Here is a 23755-nt window from a genome sequence, read left to right as displayed (position 1 = left end):
ATATGGTGTCTCGATCCCAGTCTTTCAATAAACCCAACATGTAAACATTAATGTCTAGACTCTCCCTTTCTACTTTTCAGCTTCAGCTCCTGCGGTTTAGTTTAGTTTAATTTAGAGATACAGCGCAGAAACAGGCCCTTCGGCCCACCGAGTCCGCGCCGACCAGCGACCCCCGCACACTAGCACTATCCTACACGCACTAGGGACAAATTACATTTATACCAAGCAAATTAACCTACAAACCTGTCCATCTTTGGAGTGTGGAGGAAACCGAAGATCTCGGAGAAAACCCACGCAGGTCACGGGGAGAACGTACAAACGCTGTGCAGACAGCACCCGTAGTCAGGATCGAACCTGGGTCTCTGGCGCTGTAACTGCTGTAAGCAGCAACTCTACCAGCTGCGCCACCGTGCCGCACTTATGGCATAAAGTTTCAACTTAGGTTTTCAGTTTAACAATGTACATCTGTGCTATCACAAAATCAACAAAAAGTTTCACTCAGTGACGAGTTCCCACATTGCTGTAGTCTTTGCCGTTTACCTTATGCTTACACTGCACTGTAACTTTTATTCTTGTTTATTATACCTGCCTTATTCTATTTTAGCTTGTTTTTATTTTCTATTCTCTTTAATGACTATTTTTAATTGCTTTTAATTGCTCTTTAATGTTTTATGTAAAGCACTTTGAATTGCCTTGTCGCTGAAATATGCTATGTAAATAAACTTGCTTTGCCTTGCCTTATGCTGGTTTATCATTGGCTACACTCTCACAAAACTTTACTGTAGATTACTCGGGTATGTCCACTCCTGCAGCGTATAACACCTTCTGATCTATGTGTAGGAAGGAACTGTAGATGTTGGTTTAAACCAAAGATAGACACAAAAAGCTGGAGCAACTCAGCGGGTCAGACAGAATCTCTGGAGGAATGGAATAGGTGACATTTCAGGCCAAGACTCTTCTTCCGACTGAGAAACTATGTTCTGACAATTATCTGAAGACTTTTGCTTTCCACTATCTTTGCTGCTGGAGTTGATGTTGAATTCTTTTGTCACATTTACCAGTTTAATGGTTGACGTCTCCTTAGCAGTCCGATTGTGGTAAGAAGCGTGACGTTTCGTCACTCGATTCCTCCATCTGCTTTGTCCAGGTTTAGGTTTATTATCACATGTACCGAGTGCAGAGAAAAGCTATGTTTTACATATTATCTAATCAAAAATCAGTTAATACCATACATAAATATAATCAAGCCAAACTCAAGTACAATAGGTAGAGCGAAGCGAAACATAGAGTGCAGCATATACACCGAACAGCCAAAACATTATGACCACTGACAGGCGAAGTGAATAACATTGATTATCTTGTTACAATGGCACCTGTCAAGGGATGGGATATATTAGACAGTCAGTTCTTGAAGTTGATGTGTTGGATGCAGGAGAAATGGGCAGGAGTAAAGACCTGAGCGACTTTGACAAGGGCCAAATTGTTCTGGCCAGACGACTGGGTCAGAGCATCTCTGAAACGGCAAGGCTTGTGGGGTGCTCCCGGTCAGCAGTGGTGAGTACCGACCGACAGTGGTCCGAGGAGGGACAAACCACAAACCGGCGACAGGGTGTTGGGCACCCAAGGCTCTTCGATGCGCGAGGGCAACAAAGGCTATCCCGTCTGGTCTGAACCGACAGGAAGGTCTACTGTGGCACAAGTCACAGAAAATTTTAATGGTGGTCACGGGAGGAATGTGTCACAATACATAGTGCATCGCACCCTGCTGCATATGGGGCTGCACACGGAGGGCCAACAGCATAATTAGGCAGGTGGTCATAATGTTTTGGCTCATCAGGTCATAATGTTCTGGCTGATGGGTGTAGTTCTCGGCATTGTGGCACGGCAGTTCCAGGGACACAGTCCAATGTCCACAATGAGGTAGAGGAGAATCGGATCATACCTTAGCTAATGAAAAAAATGTTTGGAAGCTGATAACAGAGGGGAAGAAACTGTTCCTAAGACTAGTAGTATGAGAAAATAACTGCAGATGCTGGTACAAATCGAAGGTATTTATTCACAAAATGCTGGAATAACTCAGCAGGTCAGGCAGCATCTCAGGAGAGCTTTCTGTCATGGGCCTCCTCCAGTGCCATAGTGAGGCCCACCGGAAATTGGAGGAACAGCACCTCATATTTCGCCTGGGCAGCTTGCAGCCCAGTGGTATGAACATCGACTTCTCCAACTTTAGATAATTTCTCTGTGCCTCTCTTCCCCTCCCCCTTCCCAGTTCTCCCTCTATCTTCCTGTCTCCACCTATATCCTTCCTTTGACCTGCCCCCCCGGCATCAGTCTGAAGAAGGGTCTCGACCCGAAACGTTGCCCATTCCTTCTCTCCTGAGATGCTGCCTGACCCGCTGAGTTACTCCAGCATTTTGTGAATAAATACCTAACACCAGTAGTGCACACTTTCAAGCTCAGCAATCTTGCTACTGTTGCTTTGGTATTCCAGTTTGGATCTGAGCTGGAGCAGAACAGAATCCTACCATGGGCATAATTCTACATGTCAAGAGACTGACATATGCCTCTGATTTTCCATTCTGACACCTCAGCTGCCAGCAGACTCTTTCTGTTGTCTTCCCATCATGAACATGTAGATACATGTGAGGTTATCCACTTTGGCGGCAAAAACAAGGAGGCAGATTATTATCTCAATGGTGTCAGGTTAGGTAAGGGGGAGGTGCAGCGAGACCTGGGTGTCCTTGTACTCTCTCTTTCCCTACTCTCTTTAAGAGAGAGTTAGATAGAGCTCTGGGGGCCCAGTGGAATCAAGGGATATGGGGAGAAGGCAGTCACGGGTTATTGATTGCGGACGATCAGCCATGTTCACAATGAATGGCGGTGCTGGCTCGAAGGGCCGAATGGCCTCCACCTATTTTCTATGTTTCTCTGTTTCGATACACCAGTCACTGAAGGTTGGCGTGCAGGTACAGCAGGCAGTGAAGAAAGCTAATGGCATATTGGCCTTCATAACGAGAGGATTTCAGTATAGGAGTAAAGAGGTTCTTCTGCAGTTGTGTAGGGCCCTGGTGAGACCACATCTGGACAGTTTTGTACAGTTTTGTTCTCCTAATTTGAGGAAGGGCATCCTTGTAATTGAGGCAGTGCAGCGGAGGTTCACGAGATTGATCCCTGGGATGGCAGGACTGTCATATGAGGAAAGATTGAAAAGACTAGGCTTGTATTCACTGGAGTTTAGAAGGATGAGAGGGGATCTTATAGAGACATATAAAATGATAAAAGGACTGGACAAGCTAGATGCAGGAAAAATGTTCCCAATGTTGGGTGAGTCCAGAACCAGGGGCCACAGTCTTAGAATAAAGGGGAGGCCATTTAAAACTGAGGTGAGAAGGAACTTTTTCACCTAGAGAGTTGTGAATTTGTGGAATTCTCTGCCACAGAGGGCAGTGGAGGCCAAATCACTGGATGGATTTTAGAGAGAGCTAGATAGAGCTCTAATGGGCTAGTGGAATCAAGGGATATGGGGAGAAGGCAGGCACGGGCTACTGATTTTGGATGATCAGCCATGATCACAATGATTGGCGGTGCTGGCTCGAAGGGCCGAACGGCCTCCTCCTGCACCTATTTTCTAATGTTTCTATATCGCAAGCTTACTTCCGAGTTCAAATTGTCATTCTTTGCTGGATATGAAACGATCAAACATTTCCCTCGTTGATTTTTGTCGCAACATTTCTTTCACCTTTGAAAATCAATCCCTTGGAAGTTCAGGGTAGGACAGTGTGGGAGTGTGAAAATCCTGCATTAAAAAAATAGTGAGTACCATTGACACAATTGTTTTTATAATGAATCTTTCTATAACACGAGGATTCTTGGGAATGCAACTATCTTGTTGTAATGGAACTACCTGTACAACCTGCTTGTGTAGGAAAATAACTGCAGATGCTGGTACAGATCGAAGGTATCACAAAATGCTGGAGTAACTCAGCAGGTCAGGCAGCATCTCTGGAGAGAAGGAATGGGTGACGTTTCGGGTCGAGACCCTTCTTCAGACTGATGTCAGGGGAGGGGCCGGGACAAAGATAGGATGTGGTAGGAGACAGGAAGACTAGGGGGAGGGGAAAGAGAGGGACAGAGGAACTATCTGAAGTTGGAGAAGTCAATGTTCATACCGCTGGGCTGTAAGCAGCCCAAGCGAAATATGAGATGCTGTTCCTCCAACTTGCGCTGGGCCTCACTATGACACTGGAGGAGGCCCATGACAGGAAGGTCAGACTGGGAGTGAGAGGGGAAGTTGAAGTGCTGAGCCACCGGGAGGTTAGGTTGGTTATTGTTTCTCTACCCGAAACATGTACAACCTGCTTTATACTTCCTGCTAAACACATTTTTAATGTTAAAGTTACGAGAACCCAGCCAAATGGTTGTAAACTTATAACGAAGATGAGCAAAACACAAGGCTTGGCGCAGCGGTATAGTTGCTGAATTACAGCACCAGAGACCCGGGCTCGATCCTGACCACGGGTGCTGTCTACACAGAGTTTGTACGTTCTCCCCGTGACTTGAGTGGGTTTTCTCCGGGCGCACCGGTTTTCTCCCACGCCCCAAAGACATACAGGTTTATTGCAGGTTAATTTGCTTGGCATAAAATGTAAATTTGTCGCTCGTGTGTGCAGGATAGTGTAAATGTGCGGAGATCGCTGGTCGGTGCGGACTCGGTGGGCCGAAGGGCCTGTTTCATTGGCTATATTTAAGAGGGAGTTAGATGTGGCCCTTGTGGCTAAAGGGATCAGGGGGTATGGAGAGAAGGCAGGTACGGGATACTGAGTTGGATGATCAGCCATGATCATATTGAATGGCGGTGCAGGCTTGAAGGGCCGAATGGCCTACTCCTGCACCTATTTTCTATGTTTTCCACACTGTATCTCTAAACTAAACTAAGCAAAGTGCTGGAGTAACTCAGTGGGTCAAGCAGCATCTCTGAAGGGAATGGATGGATGACGTTTTTGACTGGGGGAGGAGGGCGAGGGGCGGGACAAAGCCTGGCAAATAATAGGTGGATACAGTTGAGGGGGGGGGGGGGTGGGGTTGGCTACAGTTCAAAAGGAGACGAAAGGATAAGGAGAGAATAATAATAATAATAAATTGTATTTGTCATATGTAGGTTGGCACAGGGTCAACGGTACAATGAAATGTATTTGACAAGACAACGGGTCACCTCAGCAGTAATATTCCAAGGATAAATAAGATTAAAAAATGACATTAGTAAGGTAAAAAGACAACATTAAAAATTAGGTAAAAAGACAATATTAAAAATAATCAACATATATGATGTGAAATGTGTGTATGAGTTCAGAAGCCTGATGGCCTGATGGTAGAAACTGTTCTTAAGTCTGGTGGTACGCGCAGCCATACAATACAATACAATACAATATATCTTTATTGTCATTGTACCCAGGGGTACAATGAGATTGGGAATGCGCCTCCCATACGATGCAATAATTTAGGTAATTTAGACAGCAGCAACCCAACGAAACGAAACAGTTGTAACAGTTTTGGACAGGGTAAAGTGCAAGTTGATCTATGCGTTGTGGCCATCCGGCTCAGCAGGACCGGTTCATAGCAGCTATGGCCCTGGGGATGAAGCTGTTCCTGAGTCTGGAGGTGCGGGCATAGAAGGCCTTGTATCGTCTGCCCGATGGAAGGAGTTCGAACAGCGTGCTGGGTGGCTGTGGTCCTTGATGATGCTGTGTGCCTTCACCACTCTCTGTAGTGATTTGTGGCTGTGGGCAGAACAGTTCCTGTACCAGACTGTAATGCAGCCCATCAGCAGGCTCTCGATGGTGCATCGAAGAGGAGTGAAATTTAAAGCCTCAGGGGCAGATACGGGTGGAAGGGCTGGAGGGGGGGGGGCCGGGATAGTGGGGGAAATGTGCGCGCATGAAAGAGAGAGAGCGGTCGGAGAGGTATAACGTAAAAATGGAGATTTCAATTTCACCCTTCAATACGTCCAAATATCCAACCATACTAATTCCTGTTATTGGCATGTGGCATGCAGTCTCAATCACCAGGCAATTTAAGTGCTTGTCCACATACTATTGACGTTTAGTGACCTACCTCCCCCAGCTTCCTCAAGATTGTAAACATGGTCAAAAGAGAAAAAGGAAGTGCAAGTAAGGTTTAAGAGGATGGTATCAGACAGGGCCTGTGCGGAATATTAGGAAAGGGGGTCACCGAATGGCTTCGGCGAGTCGGACGAAAGAAACCCTTGAAGGCGTGCAGCGTAGGTTCACGAGGTTAATAGACAATAGACTATAGGTGCAGGAGTAGGCCATTCGGCCCTTCGAGCCAGCACCACCATTCAATGTGATCATGGCTGATCATTCACAATCGGTACACCGTTCCTGCCCTCTCCCCAAACCCCCTGACTCCGCTATCTTTAAGAGCTCTATCCAGCTTTCTCTTGAATGCATTCAGACTAATCAAGAACTAATTAAATATATCCACTGACTTGGCCTCCACAGCCCTCTGTGGAAAATAATCCAATAGATTCACCACATTCCCGGAATGGCGGGACTGTCGTACGTTGAAAGACTGGAGCGACTGGGCTTGTATGCACTGGAACATAGAAGGATGAGAGGGGATCTTATCGAAACATATAAGATTATTAAGGGATTGGACACGCTAGAGGCAGGAAATATGTTCCCGATGTTGGCGGAGTCCAGAACCAGGGGCCACAGTTTAAGAATAAGGGGTAGGCCATTTAGAACGGAGATGAGGAAAAACTTTTTCAGTCAGAGAGTTGTAAATCTGCGGAATTCTCTGCCTCACAAGGCCGCGGAGGCCAATTCTCTGGATGCATTCAAGAGAGAGCTAGATAGAGCTCTTAAAGATAGCGGAGTCAGGGAATATGGGGAGAGGGCAGGAACGGGGTACTGATTGTGAATGATCAGCCATGATCACATTGAATGGCGGTGCTGGCTCGTAGGGCCGAATGGCCTACTCCTGCACCTATTGTCTATTGTCTAAAACCTGAGAGCTTTTTATACCCATATTGAAAACAAGGGGGTATCCAGGGAGAAGACCGGACTGCTGAAGGATCAGGGAAGGAATTTGTATTTGTGGTCTGGGGATGTAGGAAAGGTGGTAACCAAGTACCTTGCAAATGTTTTCACCAAGGAGAAGGACATGGAGGGCAGTGAGATCGGTGTGAAGAAAAGGAATATGCAAGGGAAGTTTGAGATTAAGAAGTAAAAGAGGCCTGGGGGGGTCAGGAAAGGCAATAAGGTGGATAAATCCTCAGGGCCTGGTGAGATCAAGTCAAGTCAAGTCAAGTTTATTTGTCACATACACATACATACAGGATGTGCAGTGAATCCCAGGTTATTGAGAGGGGCGCAGGAGGAGCCTTGACGAAGATCTTTGCATCTTCTCCAGCCGCAGATCAGGTCCCAGAGGACTGGAGATTAGCTAATGTTCTTTTATTTAGGAAGGGAAGCAGAGAGAATCCAGGCAATTGTAGGCCGGTGATTGATGGCGTCGCGGGCTCCGAGAAAGGTTGTCAAGGTATACAAGTGGAGTGGGTGGGGGGGGAGAGGGAGAGGGGGAGGGAGAGGGAGAGGGGGGGGGGGGGGAAGGAGAGGGTGCTGCACCAATGCAGGTGAGGTTTGGGCCCAACGGGTCCACTTGGTCTAGTTTGTATTAATAGAAAACCAGTCATGGTTTCAGGGCAGTAATTCTCAGTTCAGATGCTGTTTGACTCGCTGAGTTCTTCCAGCATTTCCATTTTTGTGTGGTATGAGCGTCTGCAGCTTATTCTTTTTCATCCCATTCAGAACCCAAACCAAGTTTTGTATTAAGACCATAGGTAATGCTTCCAGCATTGATTCAGAGGTTAAAGAAGGGTCCCCAGTCTGAAGAAGGGTCTCGACCCGAAACGTCACCCATTCCTTCTCTCCCGAGATGCTGCCTGACCTGCTGAGTTACTCCAGCATTTTGTGAATAAATAACTTCGATTTGTACCAGCATCTGCAGTTATCTTCTTATACTTAAAGTTGATTGATGCACATTCATGTTATCTAATATGTAGTCAAAATGTGTCTTTCTCATTGTTGTTCCAGGGTGATGTTGGCCCTTTTTATGGATGGAATCTGTAATAATGACAAAATCATTCCTTTGATTTGTATCTTGCAGTTGGCATCTGTTTGTGATGTATTGATTGAAAATTATGTTCCTGGGAAACTAGCAGAAATGGGGCTTGGATACAGAGACATAGAAGAGATTGCTCCACATATAGTATACTGTTCAATTTCAGGTAAGAAATTACTTGAGTGTTATTTTCAGATAATATATTTACAGAGATTAAATATATAGACCAAGTTGGGTCCAAACCTCTCCTGCATTGGTACAGCACCCTTTCCTTCCACACCCCCCCCTTCCCTCCATTCCTCCCTCCCTCTCCCCCTCTCCCCCTCTCCCCCTCTCCCCTCTCCCCCTCTCCCCCTCTCCCCTCTCCCCTCTCCCCCTCTCCCCCTCTCCCTAACTCCACCCACTCCACCACCCCTTCCCCTCCCCCCTCCCTTCCCCTTCCCCTCCTCTCCCCGTCCCATACCCCCCCATTCCAACCCCCTCAACCCCCCTTATCCCCGCTCCTCCCCTCCCTCCCTCCCTCCCTCCCTCCCTCCCTCCCTCCCTCCCTCCCTCCCTCCCTCCCTCCCTCCCTCCCTCCCTCCCTCCCTCCCTCCCTCCCTCCCTCCCTCCCTCCCTCCCTCCCTCCCTCCCTCCCTCCCTCCCTCCCTCCCTCCCTCCCTCCCTCCCTCCCTCCCTCCCTCCCTCCCTCCCTCCCTCCCTCCCTCCCTCCCTCCCTCCCTCCCTCCCTCCCTCCCTCCCCCCCTCCCTCCCCCCCTCCCCCCTCCCCTCCTCCCCCCTTCCCCCTCCCCCTTCCGCTCCCCCCACTCCATCCCTCTCAACCCCCCTTATCCCCCTCCCTCCCTCTCCTTCCCTCCCTCTTTCCCTACCCCCCCCATTCCTCCCTCCCTCCCCCCTCCCTCCATCCCCCTCCCTCCCTAGGAGATAGATTTAAACTTTAAAATGTGAATAACTTAAAAAATATAACACCGATTTGAATGAAACTTCATCCATAGCACAGGACGACGGTGAGTAAGGTGGGCCTAAAATTGTCGCGCTATCTTGCACCGTTTTGGCTGTAGTTCAGGAACAAACAAACAAGAGTTATAGATAGACGCAGAGTAAATAAAATATTTTAAAAAATTCTGCAGCTGTCCTTTCTGGGCAGTTAGAAGGAGACCTGCTTGTGTGTGGGACTTTTCTGAACTTTGGGATGATCAGAAGCACTTTACAGTCAATGGATTACTTTTTAATTGCACCTTGCATCATCATTAAGTATATAGAAGTTTAAAAAAAAGATTAGACCCTTGGCTCTTTCAGGCTGCTCCAAGATTCAATATTAGGGATGACCTTATTCACATTCCCATTATTTCTGGATTCCTTTGGAACGCAAACATCTTTCCACCTCGACGTTGAACATATTTGGTTACAGAGTATCTGTAGCCCGCTGTAAATAGTTTAGTTTTAGTTGAGAGATAGATACAGCATGGAAACAGGCTCTTCGGCCCACGCCAACCTCGATTATCCGTTCATTATGATTATACGTTGTCCCATTTTCTCATCCACTCCTCGTAAACTAGGGGGCAATCTACAGAGGCCAATTAACCCATGTCTTTGGGATGAGGGAGGAAACTGCATTTGCAAAGATTTAGCAAAGTCTTGAGCGAACAAATGTCTCCTCCCTTAAGCACAGGCCTTTCATCCTGAGACTTTTTCAGCTAGTTATTGTTTCTCACTTGGAGGAAGCAATTCCTCACTATCTACCCCCATTTATTTTCCTGTAAATATTCTCTTTCACATGCACATCGACTCTCTGGTCTCATTCTGCTGCTACGCTCCTACATTAAGGAAATCTACTTTGCCAATTAGCCTACCATCCCATCTTTGCGATTATAGACAATAGTCAATAGGTGCAGGAGTAGGCCATTCGGCCCTTCGAGTCAGCACCACCATTCAATGTGATCATGGCCGATCATCCACAATCAGTACCCCGTTCCTGCCCTCTCCCCATACCCCCTGACTCCGCTATCATTAAGAGCTCTATCTAACTCTCTCTTGAAAGCATCCAGAGAATTGGCCTCCACTGCCTTGTGATGCAGAGAATTCCACAGAATTACAACTCTCCGACTGAAAAGGTTTTTCCTCATCTCCGTTCTAAATGGCCTACCCCTTATTCTTAAACTGTGGCCCCTGGTTCTGGACTCCCCCAACATCGGGAACACGTTTCCTGCCTCTCGAGTGTCCAATCCCTTAATAATCTTATATGTTTCAATAAGATCCCCTCTCATCCTTCTAAATTCCAGTGTATACAAGCTCAGCCGCTCCAGTCTTTCAACATACGACGGTCCCGCCATTACGGGAATTAACCTAGTGAACCTACGCTGCACGCCCTCAATAGCAAGAATATCCGTCCTCAAATTTGGAGACCAAAACTACACACAGTACTCTAGGTGTGGTCTCACGAGGGCCCTGTAAAATGGATGGAAATGGATGGAAATGGAGCATCCAGGGGATATCACCTCAGATCAGGATCAAACTCAGTTTGCACTAAATTTAGATTAATTTTTGTTTTAAATACTGCGCAAGAGATTTTTGGTATTCTCGGGTTTAATGGCTGTTGGTGGGTGGAAATGACACAGAATCATTATTTGGTAAAGTCATGAGGTTTCCAGTCTGATCTAAATCATGTATTTGTTTATTTCAATGTAAAGATAACTGTTACTACTCAGCAGATCAGACAAGTTCTCTGGAGAGAGGAACCGAGATAATGTTTCAATCATCAGTTGTTTTGACCTGGTGAATATTTCCAGCATAATTTGTTTTTACATGAGATTTCCAGCATCTGCAGTTTTTGTCTGTTTAGGAATGTGTATAGTCTGGCAAACTCCAGTAAGATAATTATAGTTCTGTTTCCAAGTCAGTAATGTTCATATTCATTTCTGTGGAAAAATAAACACCAGAATCATCTAGTTATATTAGAGAGTGGACAACCTTGCAAATTATTTGTCGAGAATAGGGGCAAGCTGGCAAAAGCTGGGAAATTGCTAAATGTGGATTTGCTCTGTCAGATTGAAAAGAAACACACATTTGGCCCATTCATCAAAATGTGTTTATTATTTACCTGTACATTGCTTACTGATGATTTCAGTTGGATAAAATATTAACCATTTAATTAAATATTAACAAATTAAATATTAGATAGCATCTTAATGTAAACCAGAGTTAAGTTAAACAGGAACACATCGAAATAGAACCAAAGAGAAGAAGCTAGACACAAAATGCTGGAGTAACTCAGCGGGACGGGCAGCATCTAGGAGAGAGGGAATGGGTGACATTTCAGGTCAATAGACAATAGGTGCAGGAGTAGGCCATTCGGCCCTTCGAGCCAGCACCGCCATTCAATGTGATCATGGCTGATCATTCTCAATCAGTACCCCGTTCCTGCCTTCTCCCCATACCCCCTGACTCCGCTATCCTTAAGAGCTCTATCCAGCTCTCTCTTGAATGCATTCAGAGAATTGCCCTCCACTGCCTTCTGAGGCAGAGAATTCCACAGATTTACAACTCTCTGAGTGAAAAATGTTTTCCTCATCTCCGTTCTAAATGGCCTACCCCTTATTCTTAAACTGTGGCCCCTGTTTCTGGACTCCCCCAACATTGGGAACATGTTTCCTGCCTCTAACGTGTCCAACCCCTTAATAATCTTATACGTCTCGATAAGATCTCCTCTCATCCTTCTAAATCCCAGTGTATACAAGCCTAGTCGCTCCAGTCTTTCAACATATGACAGTCCCGCCATTCCGGGAATTAAGCTAGTCTGAAGAAGGGTCTTGACCCGAAACGTCACCCATTCCCTCTCTCCTAGATGCTGCCTGTCCCGCTGAGTTACTCCAGCATTTTGTGATACCTTCGATGTGTACCAGCATCGGCAGTTATTTTCCTACACAAAATACAAAACGACAGGCAGCATCTCTAACAATAATGGATAATAATGAATACGTTTATTGGCCAAGTATGTGCACATACAAGGAATGTGCCTTGGTGTTCCGCTCTGGAGAGAAGGAATGGGTGACGTTTCGGGTCGAGACCCTTCTTCAGACTCTTTCGGGTCGAGACCAAAGAGAAGGTGTCAGGCCGGGTGACCTAATATTTGCTGACAGGGAGGTTTAACGAGTTCCTGTATTTGATGCATGTGATGCATGTGATGCATGCAAGTCTACTGAAGTGCAGCAGATAGACAATAGACAATAGGTGCAGGAGGAGGCCATTCGGCCCTTCGCGCCATCACCGCCATTCAATGTGATCATGGCTGATCATTCTCAATCAGTACCCCGTTCCTGCCTTCTCCCCATACCCCCTGACAACCGCTATCCTTAAGAGCTCTATCTGGCTCTCTCTTGAATGCATTCAGAGAATTGGCCTCCACTGCCTTCTGAGGCAGAGAATTCCACAGAATTTTGCAGAATTTCACAGTCTTCTGCAAAGCAACATATTTCAAAGTAGCTTTGTATTATAAAGGTACATGGAAAGCATAACTATAAAATTACAAGGATCTTGCTCTGGTTGTAGAACTACGGCAGTGGTCGGACTTTCTTATTCACTACTTGTGAAGATGCTGAGACTGTCCAAAGATGCTGTTACACAGGTGCTCGCCTCAAGGAATGCCAGAAATCATGGATACTGTTCCACTCTAGTTGCAAGACTTAGTTGCCGTTGAATTATTGCACCTCAGGGAGCATGATTCCTGCACTCCATTTACAATCCAATGTAGAGATTCTCACCAGCTGAGCTCCTCCAACAATTTGCTTTGCAGATAGACGCAAAAAGCTGGAGTAACTCAGCGGGGCTGACAGCACCCGTCCTGAATCGTCTCTGCTTTGTTCTGTACCTTCCCATACCTCTGGTGACCCCCCCCCCCCCCCTCCCTGACTCGCAGTCTGATGAAGGGTCTTGACCCCAAAACGTCACCTGTTCCTTTTCTCCAGAGATGCTGCCTGTCCTGCTGAGTTACTCCGGCGTTTCGTGTCTATTGTCAGTGAAGAGAGGTTGAAGATGTCTGCAAAAACCTCAGCCAGTCGGATGGTGCACGATTTGAGAGGGTGACCAGGTTCACCACCAGGCCCAGACGCTTTGCAAGGGTTCACCCTCCTGATGGATCCTTCTGACCTTGGCCGTGGTAACTTTAGTGTTTTGGTTTATAGACTATAGGCAATAGGTGCAGGAGGAGGCCATTCGGCCCTTCGAGCCAGCACCACCATTCAATGTGATCATGGCTGATCATTCTCAATCAGTACCCCGTCCCTGCCTTCTCCCCATACCCCCTGACTCCACTATCCTTAAGAGCTCTATCTAGCTCTCTCTTGAATGCATTCAGAGAATTGGCCTCCACTGCCTTCTGAGGCAGAGAATTCCACAGATTCGCAACTCTCTGACTGAAAAAGATTTTCCTCATTTCAGTTCTAAATGGCCTACCCCTTATTCTTAAACTGTGGCCCCTTTGTTCTGGACTCCCCCAACATTGGGAACATGTTTCCTGCCTCTATCGTGTCCAACCCCTTAACAATCTTATAAGTTTAGTTTAGTGATACAGCGCGGAAACAGGCCCCTGAACCACACTGCACAACCCCGACAACAACATTCTCTCAGTCCAGCAGTCCTTCCAGGTGAGGCAGAGGTTCACAGGCACTTCCTGTAATCTCATCCGTGGCATTCATTGCTCTCCACGCGGCCTGCCTTACCTTGGCACGACCAAGCGTAGAGTGGATGACCATCTTGCCTAACAGTTATGTTTGGGTCTGCTTAGACCTGCTGGATCTCCCAGTTGCTAACCATTTTAATGGCCCTTCCCATTTCCACATTGATCTTTCTTGTCCTGGGCTTTCATCATTGCCAGAGTGAGGCTACATCAGTGCCAGAGTAAGGATGAGAGGAGATCTTATAAGGATCTTATAAGGATGAGAGGAGATCGTATCGAAACGTATAAGATTATTAAGGGGTTGGACACGTTAGAGGCAGGAAACATGTTCCCAATGTTGGGGGAGTCCAGAATAAGGGGCCGCAGTTTAAAAATAAGGGGTAGGCCATTTAGAACTGAGATGAGGAAAAACATTTTCAGTCAGAGAGTTGTGAATCTGTGGAATTCTCTGCCTCAGAAGGCAGTGGAGGCCAATTCTCTGAATGCATTCAAGAGAGAGCTAGATAGAGCTCTTAAGGATAGCGGAGTCAGGGGGTATGGGGAGAAGGCAGGAACGGGGTACTGATTGAGAATGATCAGACATGATCACATTGAATGGCGGTGCTGGCTCGAAGGGCCGAATGGCCTCTTCCTGCACCTATTGTCTATTGTCTATTGTCTACGTGCAAACCGGAGGAACAGCACAAGATCGCCTGGTCAATTTTCAGAGCAAATCTCTGAAGAGTCAAGAGAGTAAAACGTGTTTAATAGTTATATGCACTGGAAACGGAGCAATGATATTCTTACTTCCTGGCTACCAAAGACTGCAGGTGCTGTCGGGAGCCTCACAGCTTTAGCTGCTCCCCAAATGGGTTTCTCTGGCATCAAATCATTCTAAAACATCAAGTTTTAGATTCTGTGAAATTCCTTTCTCTGGTTGTTTAGGTTTACAACTTGCAATAAAGCGTGCTGACCTTAGAAACATAGACATAGAAAATAGGTGCAGGAGGAGGCCTTTCGGCCCTTCGAGCTAGCACTGCCATTCATTGTGATCATGGCTGATCATCCACAATCAGTAACCCGTGCCTGCCTTCTCCCCATATCCCATGATTCCACTAGCCCCTAAAGTTCGACCTAACTCTCTCTTAAATCCATCCAGTGATTTGGCCTCCAGTGTGGCAGAGAATTCCACAAATTCACAACTCTCTGGGTGAAAAAGTTCCTTTCTCACCTCAGTTTTAAATGGCCTCCCTTTTATTCTAAGACTGTGTGGCCCCTGGTTCTGGACTCCCCCAACATCGGGAACATTTTTTTCTGCATCTAGCTTGTCCAGTCCTTTTATAATTTTATACGTCTCTATAAGAAACCTCATTTCAGACATCGTAAGGGTGCGTCATTAGGAAAACACTTGGGGAAGAAAAATGACTGGATAGCAAAATTAACCTATTGCATTGAAAAAGAACACGTTACCCACTTGCATCGAGAAATGCAAGTTGAAAATTAAAACAATAACAGAAAAAAATTCCTTTGCATTTTGTGTTTATTGATTTATTAAAAAAAAAATCCTATATAAGTTCCACAAGAGCCAATTATATTCGATATCTCAGATTTTTGGGTAAAGATTACCGAATGCTGTAAGGTCAAATATCTGTAACCCAAATTGGCTGCAATATGTGGTTTACCTGTATATAGCTACCTTAAACCCACCCTAAAGGTATACATCCTATTTATTAGCAGTATAGTGATAGAGATGTAACCGTTAGCTTATGTACTCCAGGTTTGGAGCAGAAAAGATTGGCCTGGGTTTCTGCTACACATCCTTTTACCTTCTGAACCTTACTGAATTGAATTGAGTTGAATAAATTTATTGGCCAAGTACGTATACATATCTATATACTAAAACTCTTGTATGTTTGTTTATTTGTTCCTGAACTACAGCCAAAACGGTCCACGATAGCTTGACAATTTTAGGCCCACCTTACTCATCGTCGTCACTTTAATGGTAAAGCAAGTCGTTTTATTGAAATCGGCGTTATATTTTTAAAGTTATTCACATTTTAAAGTTTAAATCTATCTCCTAGGGAGGGAGGGGGGAGGGAGATGGTGGATAAGGCGGGGTTGAAGGGGATGGAGAGGGGGAGGGGAGGAGGGGAGGGAGGGGGAGGGAGAGGGAGGGAGGGGGAGGGGTGTAGGAGAGGGTGCTGCACCAATGCAGGAGAGGTTTGGGCCCAACGGATCCACTTAGTCTAGTAATATATAAATATGATATATAAGATCCCTCTGAGAAACTCCCACCAGGTTCCGACCAACCGTGGATAACCTGGCGCAGTCTCAACAGACTGAGGACAGGCGTGGGGAGGAGCAAATCGAACATGCTGAAGTGGGGATACACTGAAGATGTGGCAGACTGCGAGTGTGGACAGGGCCTCCAGACTATGGAACATCTCCTGAGCTGTGACACGCTGCACGACACGTGCACTGTAAATGATCTTGCAGAGGCCAATGGCGTGGCACTAACATTTTCTCGCGATCGGCAAACTGTCGTGTGATGACACGATTAAATAACTAAACTGCAGCATTTTGTGTCCATCTTCATCTGTTCTCTTTTAGCCATTTTTCAGGAAAAATAAGACATTTAAATATCAATTTTTCTTCTCATCCCCACCTCACGGGGATTTTGAAATTGGAGAGGGCCGAGTGCTATATAAATCATAGGATAGTTAGCTGAAGAGAAATTGTAAATATGTTATTTACTATTGCAAGTTATTTTCAAATCATCATATCATAGTTTGGATTGAAGTTAAGAAGTTAAATTCCCACTACTGAGCAAAGAGTGCAGCAGCAACTCAGGATGTAAAATAAGGGAGGCAGTATCTGCAAACATCAATTGAGCTGAGATGAGAAATTTGGTTTCTATGAATTTTTAGCAATGATCACTTTAGATCTTGATTCACAAAATGCTGGAGTAACTCAGCAGGTCAGGCAGCATCTCAGGAGAGAAGGAATGGGTGACGTTTCGGGTCGAGACCCTTCTCCATTCCTTCTCTCCTGAGATGCTGCCTGACCTGCTGAGTTACTCCAGCATTTTGTGAATAAATACCTTCGATTTGTACCAGCATCTGCAGTTATTTTCTTACTTTAGATCTTGACCTTGTTTTAACAGTGCATTAATATTTACACTTCAAACTCTTACGTTTGATGTAGGTTATGGACAGACTGGCCCAATGTCCCTCCGTGCAGGCTACGATTCTGTCGCGTGTGCTGTGTCTGGCCTCATGCACATAACAGGCCCACAGGTAAGTTTTCTCTTTTAAATTTATCTGCTGTTAAAACTTACCTTGTTCTTTGTGGGAGGCTGAAGCAAAGAGTGTCATGAAGGCAATAGTTACTACAGTTAATAGTGTCATGAAGGCAATAGTCAATGATAATGCATCGTCCTGTCTGATGCTGGATAATTTTGGTTCCTTTTTTACACAAAAGCATAGCTTCTGTTCCACTACTTGAAACCTCTCGCTCACACGTGGGGTTGCCAACTGTCCCGTATTAGCCGGGACATCCCGTATTTTGGGTTAAATTGGTTTGTCCCCTACGGGACCGCCCATGTCCCGTGTTAAGCCCGGGGGGCGCTGTAGGTCCGAACGCTGTAGGCCCGGACGCTGTAGGCCCGGACGCTGTAGGCCCGGAGGCTGTAGACCCGGACGCTGTAGGCCCGGACGCTGTAGGCCCGGACGCTGTAGGCCCGGACGCTGTAGGCCCGGACGCTGTAGGCCCGGACGCTGTAGGTCCTGACAATGTAGGTCCGGACACTGTAGGCCCGGGGGCCGCTGTAGGTCCGGACAGTGTAGATGCCGCCTAATGGAGGTTGCGTAGCAACCCGCCTCCTGGCTCGGGTGGCCGCCATTGGTGGAGCGGGAGCACATGGCCTCTGGCTGGGTGAGGTCGCGTGAGGCGCGGGGTAGTGACGTCACCTTGTCCCTTATTTGGGAGTGAGAAAGTTGGCAACCCCTACTCACACGTAATAAGGCAGTTAGTTACACGGCATTGATTAATAATATTACATGGTGTAATGAAAGCTTTTTCGTGCCTTTCATGTCCTGCTGTTCACAAAGGGTGTGGTCTGCTTTGCATTATTTAATGAGTTGAAATAACTTTTGAGAATTGGGTGTATAGTTTTCTTTAGCCAAGAGGCAGACATGATGGAATTCAGTAGGCTTAATTGCAACACAACATGAATTTAATGAAGGACTAATAATATGTTAATATATTGCTAGGCTGTTTGTATGCCACACAGCCACTCCTATCCAATGAAGCTACATGCCATTGTTGGATACTGTATACGTCTGAAAAAGATTTGTGATTTTTGTAGAGCTGCGAGGCAATAGTATTAACTTTTACAGGGCGGTATTTTGTGTAGGAAACAAATTTGAAATTTGGTCTCCGAATTTGAGGAAGGATATTCTATTGAGGGCGTGCAGCGTAGGTTTACTAGGTTAATTCCCAGAATGGCGGGACTGTCATATGTTGAACGACTGGAGCGACTAGGCTTGTATACACTGGAATTTAGAAGGATGAGAGGAGATCTTATCGAAACGTATAAGATTATTAAGAGGTTGGACATGTTAGAGGCAGGAAACATGTTCCCAATGTTGGGGGAGTCCAGAACAAGGGGCCACAGTTTAAGAATAAGGGGTAGGCCAGTTAGAACTGAGATGAGGAAAAACTTTTTCAGTCAGAGAGTTGTAAATCTGTGGAATTCTCTGCCTTAGAAGGCAGTGGAGGCCAATTCTCTGAATGCATTCAAGAGAGAGCTAGATAGAGCTCTTAAGGATAGCGGAGTCAGGGGGTATGAGGAGAAGGCAGGAACGGGGTACTGATTGAGAATGATCGACCATGATCACATTGAATGGTGGTGCTGGCTCGAAGGGCCGAATGGCCTACTCCTGCACCTATTGTCTATTGTCTATTGTCTATTGTCTAACCAGTTAGTAAACAACAACGTCTTAGAGGGCTTGGAGATCAGCAGCTTCCTTTTCTCTGGATAGTTGGAGGCTGGGGGAAGTATACTAAAAAATTATGAGGGGCATGGACAAATAGTTGGTCAGAGTCTTTTTCCCTGCACGAAAATATCAAACACAAGAGGACATAAGATTTAGGTTGAGAAGGGGAAAGTTTGAAAGAGATTTACGAAGTAGGTTTTTTTGACAAAGAAAAAACTGTGGCTGCCTGGAGCACACTGCCAGGGGATGTGGTGGAAGCAGGTACAATAGTATCTTTAATAGGCATTTAGACAGGCTCATGAACAGGAAGGGAATGGAGATATTGACCATGTCAGGCAGATGTGCAGTTTAAATTGGCATCATGGTCGACACAGACATTGATTGAAAGATACGGCATGAAAACAGGCCCTTTGGCCCACTGAGTCCACGCTTACCATCGAATACCATGGAGTTAATCATCGAGTCAGACAGCACGGAAATGGTTCCTTCGGCCAACTTGTCCATGGCAAACAAGATGCCCCATCTACGAGATGCCCACTCTACGAGATGCTCCATCTACGAGATGCCCATCTACGAGATGCCCCATCTATGAGATGCCCCATCTATGAGATGCCCCATCTACGAGATGCCCCATCTACGAGATGCCCATCTACGAGATGCCCCCTCTACGAGATGCCCCATCTACGAGATGCCCCATCTACGAGATGCCCCATCTACAAGATGCCCCCTCTATGAGATGCCCTCTCTATGAGATACCCCATCTACGAGATGCCCTATCTACGAGATGCCCCATCTACGAAATGCCCCCTCTACGAGATGCCCCCTCTACGAGATGCCCCATCTACAAGATGCCCCATCTACGAGATGCCCCCTATACGAGATGCCCATCTACGAGATGCCCCATCTATGAGATGCCCCCTATACGAGATGCCCCATCTACGAGATGCCCACTCTACGAGATGGCCCATCATCGAGATGCCCCCTCTACGAGATGCCCCCTTTACGAGATGCCCCATCTACGAGATGCCCCATCTACAAGATGCCCCCTCTACGAGATGCCCCATCTACAAGATGCCCCCTCTACGAGATGCCCCATCTGCTGGCTGAGAAGTTCAAAGCTTTCCCTTTGCTACTTTGAATACTGATTCTCTCTTCCAGATCAAAAATCAAGACATTAATGAGTACTGAGAGTAAAATAGGGTAGTTATTCCAATAGCTAGGGAACATGGAAGGGGACATCTCTGAGCTACATATCACTGTAAAATCAGACACTCTATCTTATTTCCGTAGATGTCGGCTAAAATTAATATTAAAAAAACTTAAGCCGAGAGTGGACTAGATAGTCCATGAGAACAACTAGTGTGCAGATTGGCTTGTTTCTTGGACATTCTATCATCGTATGCCTACAGTTTTGTTGCCAACTGCAGGTTGTTCTGAGTAAGATGATATTCCTACCATCTTAGAAAAAGATCAATTGATCATGCCCTTAAGTTGAAAACTTAAGCTTGAACATGAGATGAGAAGGAACTTTTTCACCCAGAGAGTTGTGAATTTGTGGAATTCTCTGCCACAAGTCACAGAAAATTTTAATGGTGGTCACGGGAGGAATGTGTCACAATACACAGTGCATTGCACCCTGCTGCATATGGGGCTGCACATGGAGGACCAACAGCATATTAGGCAGGTGGTCATAATGTTTTGGCTCATCGGGTCATAATGTTTTGGCTGAGCGGTGTATTTGCTGTTTTCTAATCTGTTGGGACCTTACTAAAATCCAGAGGATTTTGTGGTGTGGCAAAGGTTCACCAGATTGATTCCCGGGATGCTAGGATTGCCTATTTGAAACACATTTAACCAAACTAGGTCTATACTCTGTAGAATTTTAAAGAATGAAAACTGGCATCATTGAAAATGGACAAAATTCATATGGCGACTGACAGTGTGGACACAGAGTTGATGGTTTTTTATGGTTTGGTCATGTAGATCCCGCGATTACATTCTCAAAATTGCCGACCGCGGGTGAACGAAGAGGAAGACGGTTGAACTTTATTACCTTTCATCACAGTGAGGAATGTGCAGTCCGCTGTGGTGGATGTTTATGTTAAATTTTATTTGATGTGGCAGTGTGTCTTGTTACTTTTCACTTAGTATGGCTGTATGGTAACTCAAATGTCACTGTACCTTAATTGGTACATGTGATGATAAATTGAATCTTGAATCTTGAATTGGGTTGTAGTATAAAAGTGGGGATGTATGGCATGTGTTAGTTAGGTCACATCTGGACCGCTGTGCACAATTTTGGTTCCTCCCCGCAGTTTAAGGATATACATATTTTATCAGTGAGACTCCTGACGGTGCCCGTAAAAGGGACCACATCACCCCGATTCTGGCCTCTCTCCACTGGCTCCCAGTACAGTACAGAATCAACTTCAAGCTCCTCCTATTCACATACAAAGCCCTAAACAGGTTTGCCCTCCCCCCCTATATCAAAAATCTTCTAACCCACTACTCTATCTCCAGGTCCCTCAGGTCGGCCGACTTGGGGCTACTGACTATCCCGCGGTCTAGGCTTAAGCTCAGGGGTGACCGCGCTTTTGCGGTTGCAGCTCCTAGACTGTGGAACAGCATCCCTCTCCCCATCAGAACTGCCCCCTCCATCGACTCCTTTAAGTCCAGGCTCAAAACCTATTTCTACTCCCTAGCGTTTGAGGCCCTCTGAGGGGGCGCTGTGAACTGTTTATGTATGTGCTGTTATGTTTGTGTGCCATTGTATGTTCGTTCTTAGTACCTGAACTAATGTACAGCACTTTGGTCAACGTGGGTTGTTTTTAAATGTGCTACACAAATAAAATTGACTTGACTTGACTTATTGGAGGTAGACAAGCCAATCTACACACTAGTTGTTCTCATGGACAATCTAGTCCATTCTCGGCTTAAGTTTTTTAAATATTAATTTTAGCCAACATTTACGAAATAAAATAGAGTGTCTGATTTAACAGTGATATGTAGGTCAGAGATGTCCCCTTCCATGTTCCCTAGCCATTGACTTATTTGGAGAGAAGGAATGGGTGACGTTTCAGGCCAAGACCCTTCTTCAGACTAGAGTCAGAGGAAAGGGAAACGAATGATATAGACGGTGATGTAGAGAGATGTAGAACAAATGAATGAAAGATATGCAAAAAACTAATGATGATGAAGGAAACAGGCCATTGTTAGCTGTTTGATAGGTGAGAACAAGAAGCTGGTGCGACTTGGGTGGGGGAGGGATGGAGAGAGAGGGAATGCAGGGATTACTTGAAATTAGAGACATCAATATTCATACCACTGGGCTGTAAGCTGCCCAAGCGAAATATGAGATGCTGTTCCACCAATTTGTGTTTAGCCTCACTCTGACAATGGAGGAGACCGAGGACAGAATGGTCAGTGTGGGAATGGGAAGGGGAATTAAAGTCTTTGGCAACCGGGAGATCGGGTAGGTCCAGGCGGACTGAGCGAAGGTGTTCAGCGAAACGATCGCCCAGTCTACGTTTGGTCTCGTCAGTGTATAAGAGTCCACATCTTGAACAACGGATACAGTAGATGAGGTTGGAGGAGGTGCAAGTGAACCTCTGCCTAACCTGAAAGGACCGTCGGGGTCCCTGGACAGAGTCGAGGGAGGAGGTATTGGGACAGGTGTTGCATCTCCTGCGGTTGCAGGGGAAGGTAAACATAGAAACATAGAAACATAGAAAATAGGTGCAGGAGTAGGCCATTCGGCCCTTCGAGCCTGCACCGCCATTCAATATGATCATGGGAGGGGTTGGTTTGGGTGGGAAGGGATGAGTTAACCAGGGAGTTGCGGAGGGGAACGGTCTCTGCAGAAGGCGGAAAGGGGTGGAGATGGGAAGATGTGACTAGTCTTGGGATCCTGTTGGAGGTGGCGCAGTCAAAATGTCAGAGGATTATGTGCTGCATGCGATGGCTGATGGGGTGGAAGGTGAAGACTAGGGGGACTCTATCCTATTGCGACTAGGAGGAGAGGAGGAGCAAGGGCGGAGCTGTGGGGTACTGAGGAGAGGGGCACCCCAATTCTCTAATGAATGAGGACATCCCAGATGTCCTGGTATGGAACACCTCATCTTGGGTGCAGATGAGGCGTAGACGGAGGAATTGGGAGTAGGTGATAGCCTTTGCAGGAAGCAGGGTGGGAAGAAGTGTAGTCGAGATGGTTGTGCGTCACTTCTGGCTGTCTGCCCTCCACAGCCTCCAACATTATCGTTTCCCAGCCCCGCACAGCACGGTTTTACCTTCTCCCCAAAATCCATAAACACAACTGCCCTGGCAGACCCATTGTTTCTGCCTGCTCCTGTCCCACGGAAATGATTGCCACGTACCTTCGACTCCATCCCATTCCCCCTGGTCCTATCTCTCCCGACCTGTGTCCGAGATGCCTCACACGCCCTTCGTCTCTTTAATGACCTCCGCTTTCCGAGCCCCCACTCCCTCATCTTTACCATGGATGTTCAGTCACTCTACTCCTCCATCCCCCCACCAGCAAGGCCTTAAAGCCCTCCGTTTCCTCGGCGACCGCAGAACCAGCCAATTTCCCTCTACCAACACTCTCCTCCGCCTAGCGGAGCTGGTCCTCACTCTCAACAACTTCTCCTTCGACTCCTCCCACTTCCGCCAAATCCAAGGCGCAGCTATGGGCACCCCCATGGGCCCCAGCGATGCCTGCCTCTTTGTAGGGTGCGTTGAACAATCCCTGTTCCAGGCGTACACTGGCCCCATCCCCGAACTCTACCTCCGCTACATTGAACGACTGCATCGGCACTAAATCCTGCACCCATGCAGAACTCATGGACTTCATCAACTTCACTACCATCCTGCACTCAAATTCACTTGCACCGTCTCCAACACCTCCCTCCCCTCTCTCGATCTCACTGTCTCAAACACAGGACATAGACTATCGACTGATGTCTAT

General features: G+C 46.5%; 1 protein-coding gene across 4 annotated transcripts in view; it reads left to right on the top strand.

Annotated features, from left to right (window-relative positions):
- sugct (succinyl-CoA:glutarate-CoA transferase) overlaps window positions 1-23755 on the top strand; it is a 378390-nt gene that overhangs the window by 33239 nt on the left and 321396 nt on the right. For all 4 annotated transcript variants that reach the window (XM_078398318.1, XM_078398316.1, XM_078398319.1 and 1 more), the window contains 2 exons: window positions 8188-8308; window positions 17000-17091. In XM_078398318.1, coding sequence (XP_078254444.1) covers window positions 8188-8308; window positions 17000-17091 — 213 coding nt within the window. The remainder of the gene's footprint in view (window positions 1-8187; window positions 8309-16999; window positions 17092-23755) is intronic.

This window comes from Rhinoraja longicauda, chromosome 4 (genome assembly GCF_053455715.1).
Source record: "Rhinoraja longicauda isolate Sanriku21f chromosome 4, sRhiLon1.1, whole genome shotgun sequence".
Classification (NCBI taxonomy): domain Eukaryota; kingdom Metazoa; phylum Chordata; class Chondrichthyes; order Rajiformes; family Arhynchobatidae; genus Rhinoraja; species Rhinoraja longicauda.
This window is presented reverse-complemented; position numbering and strand designations above follow the sequence as displayed.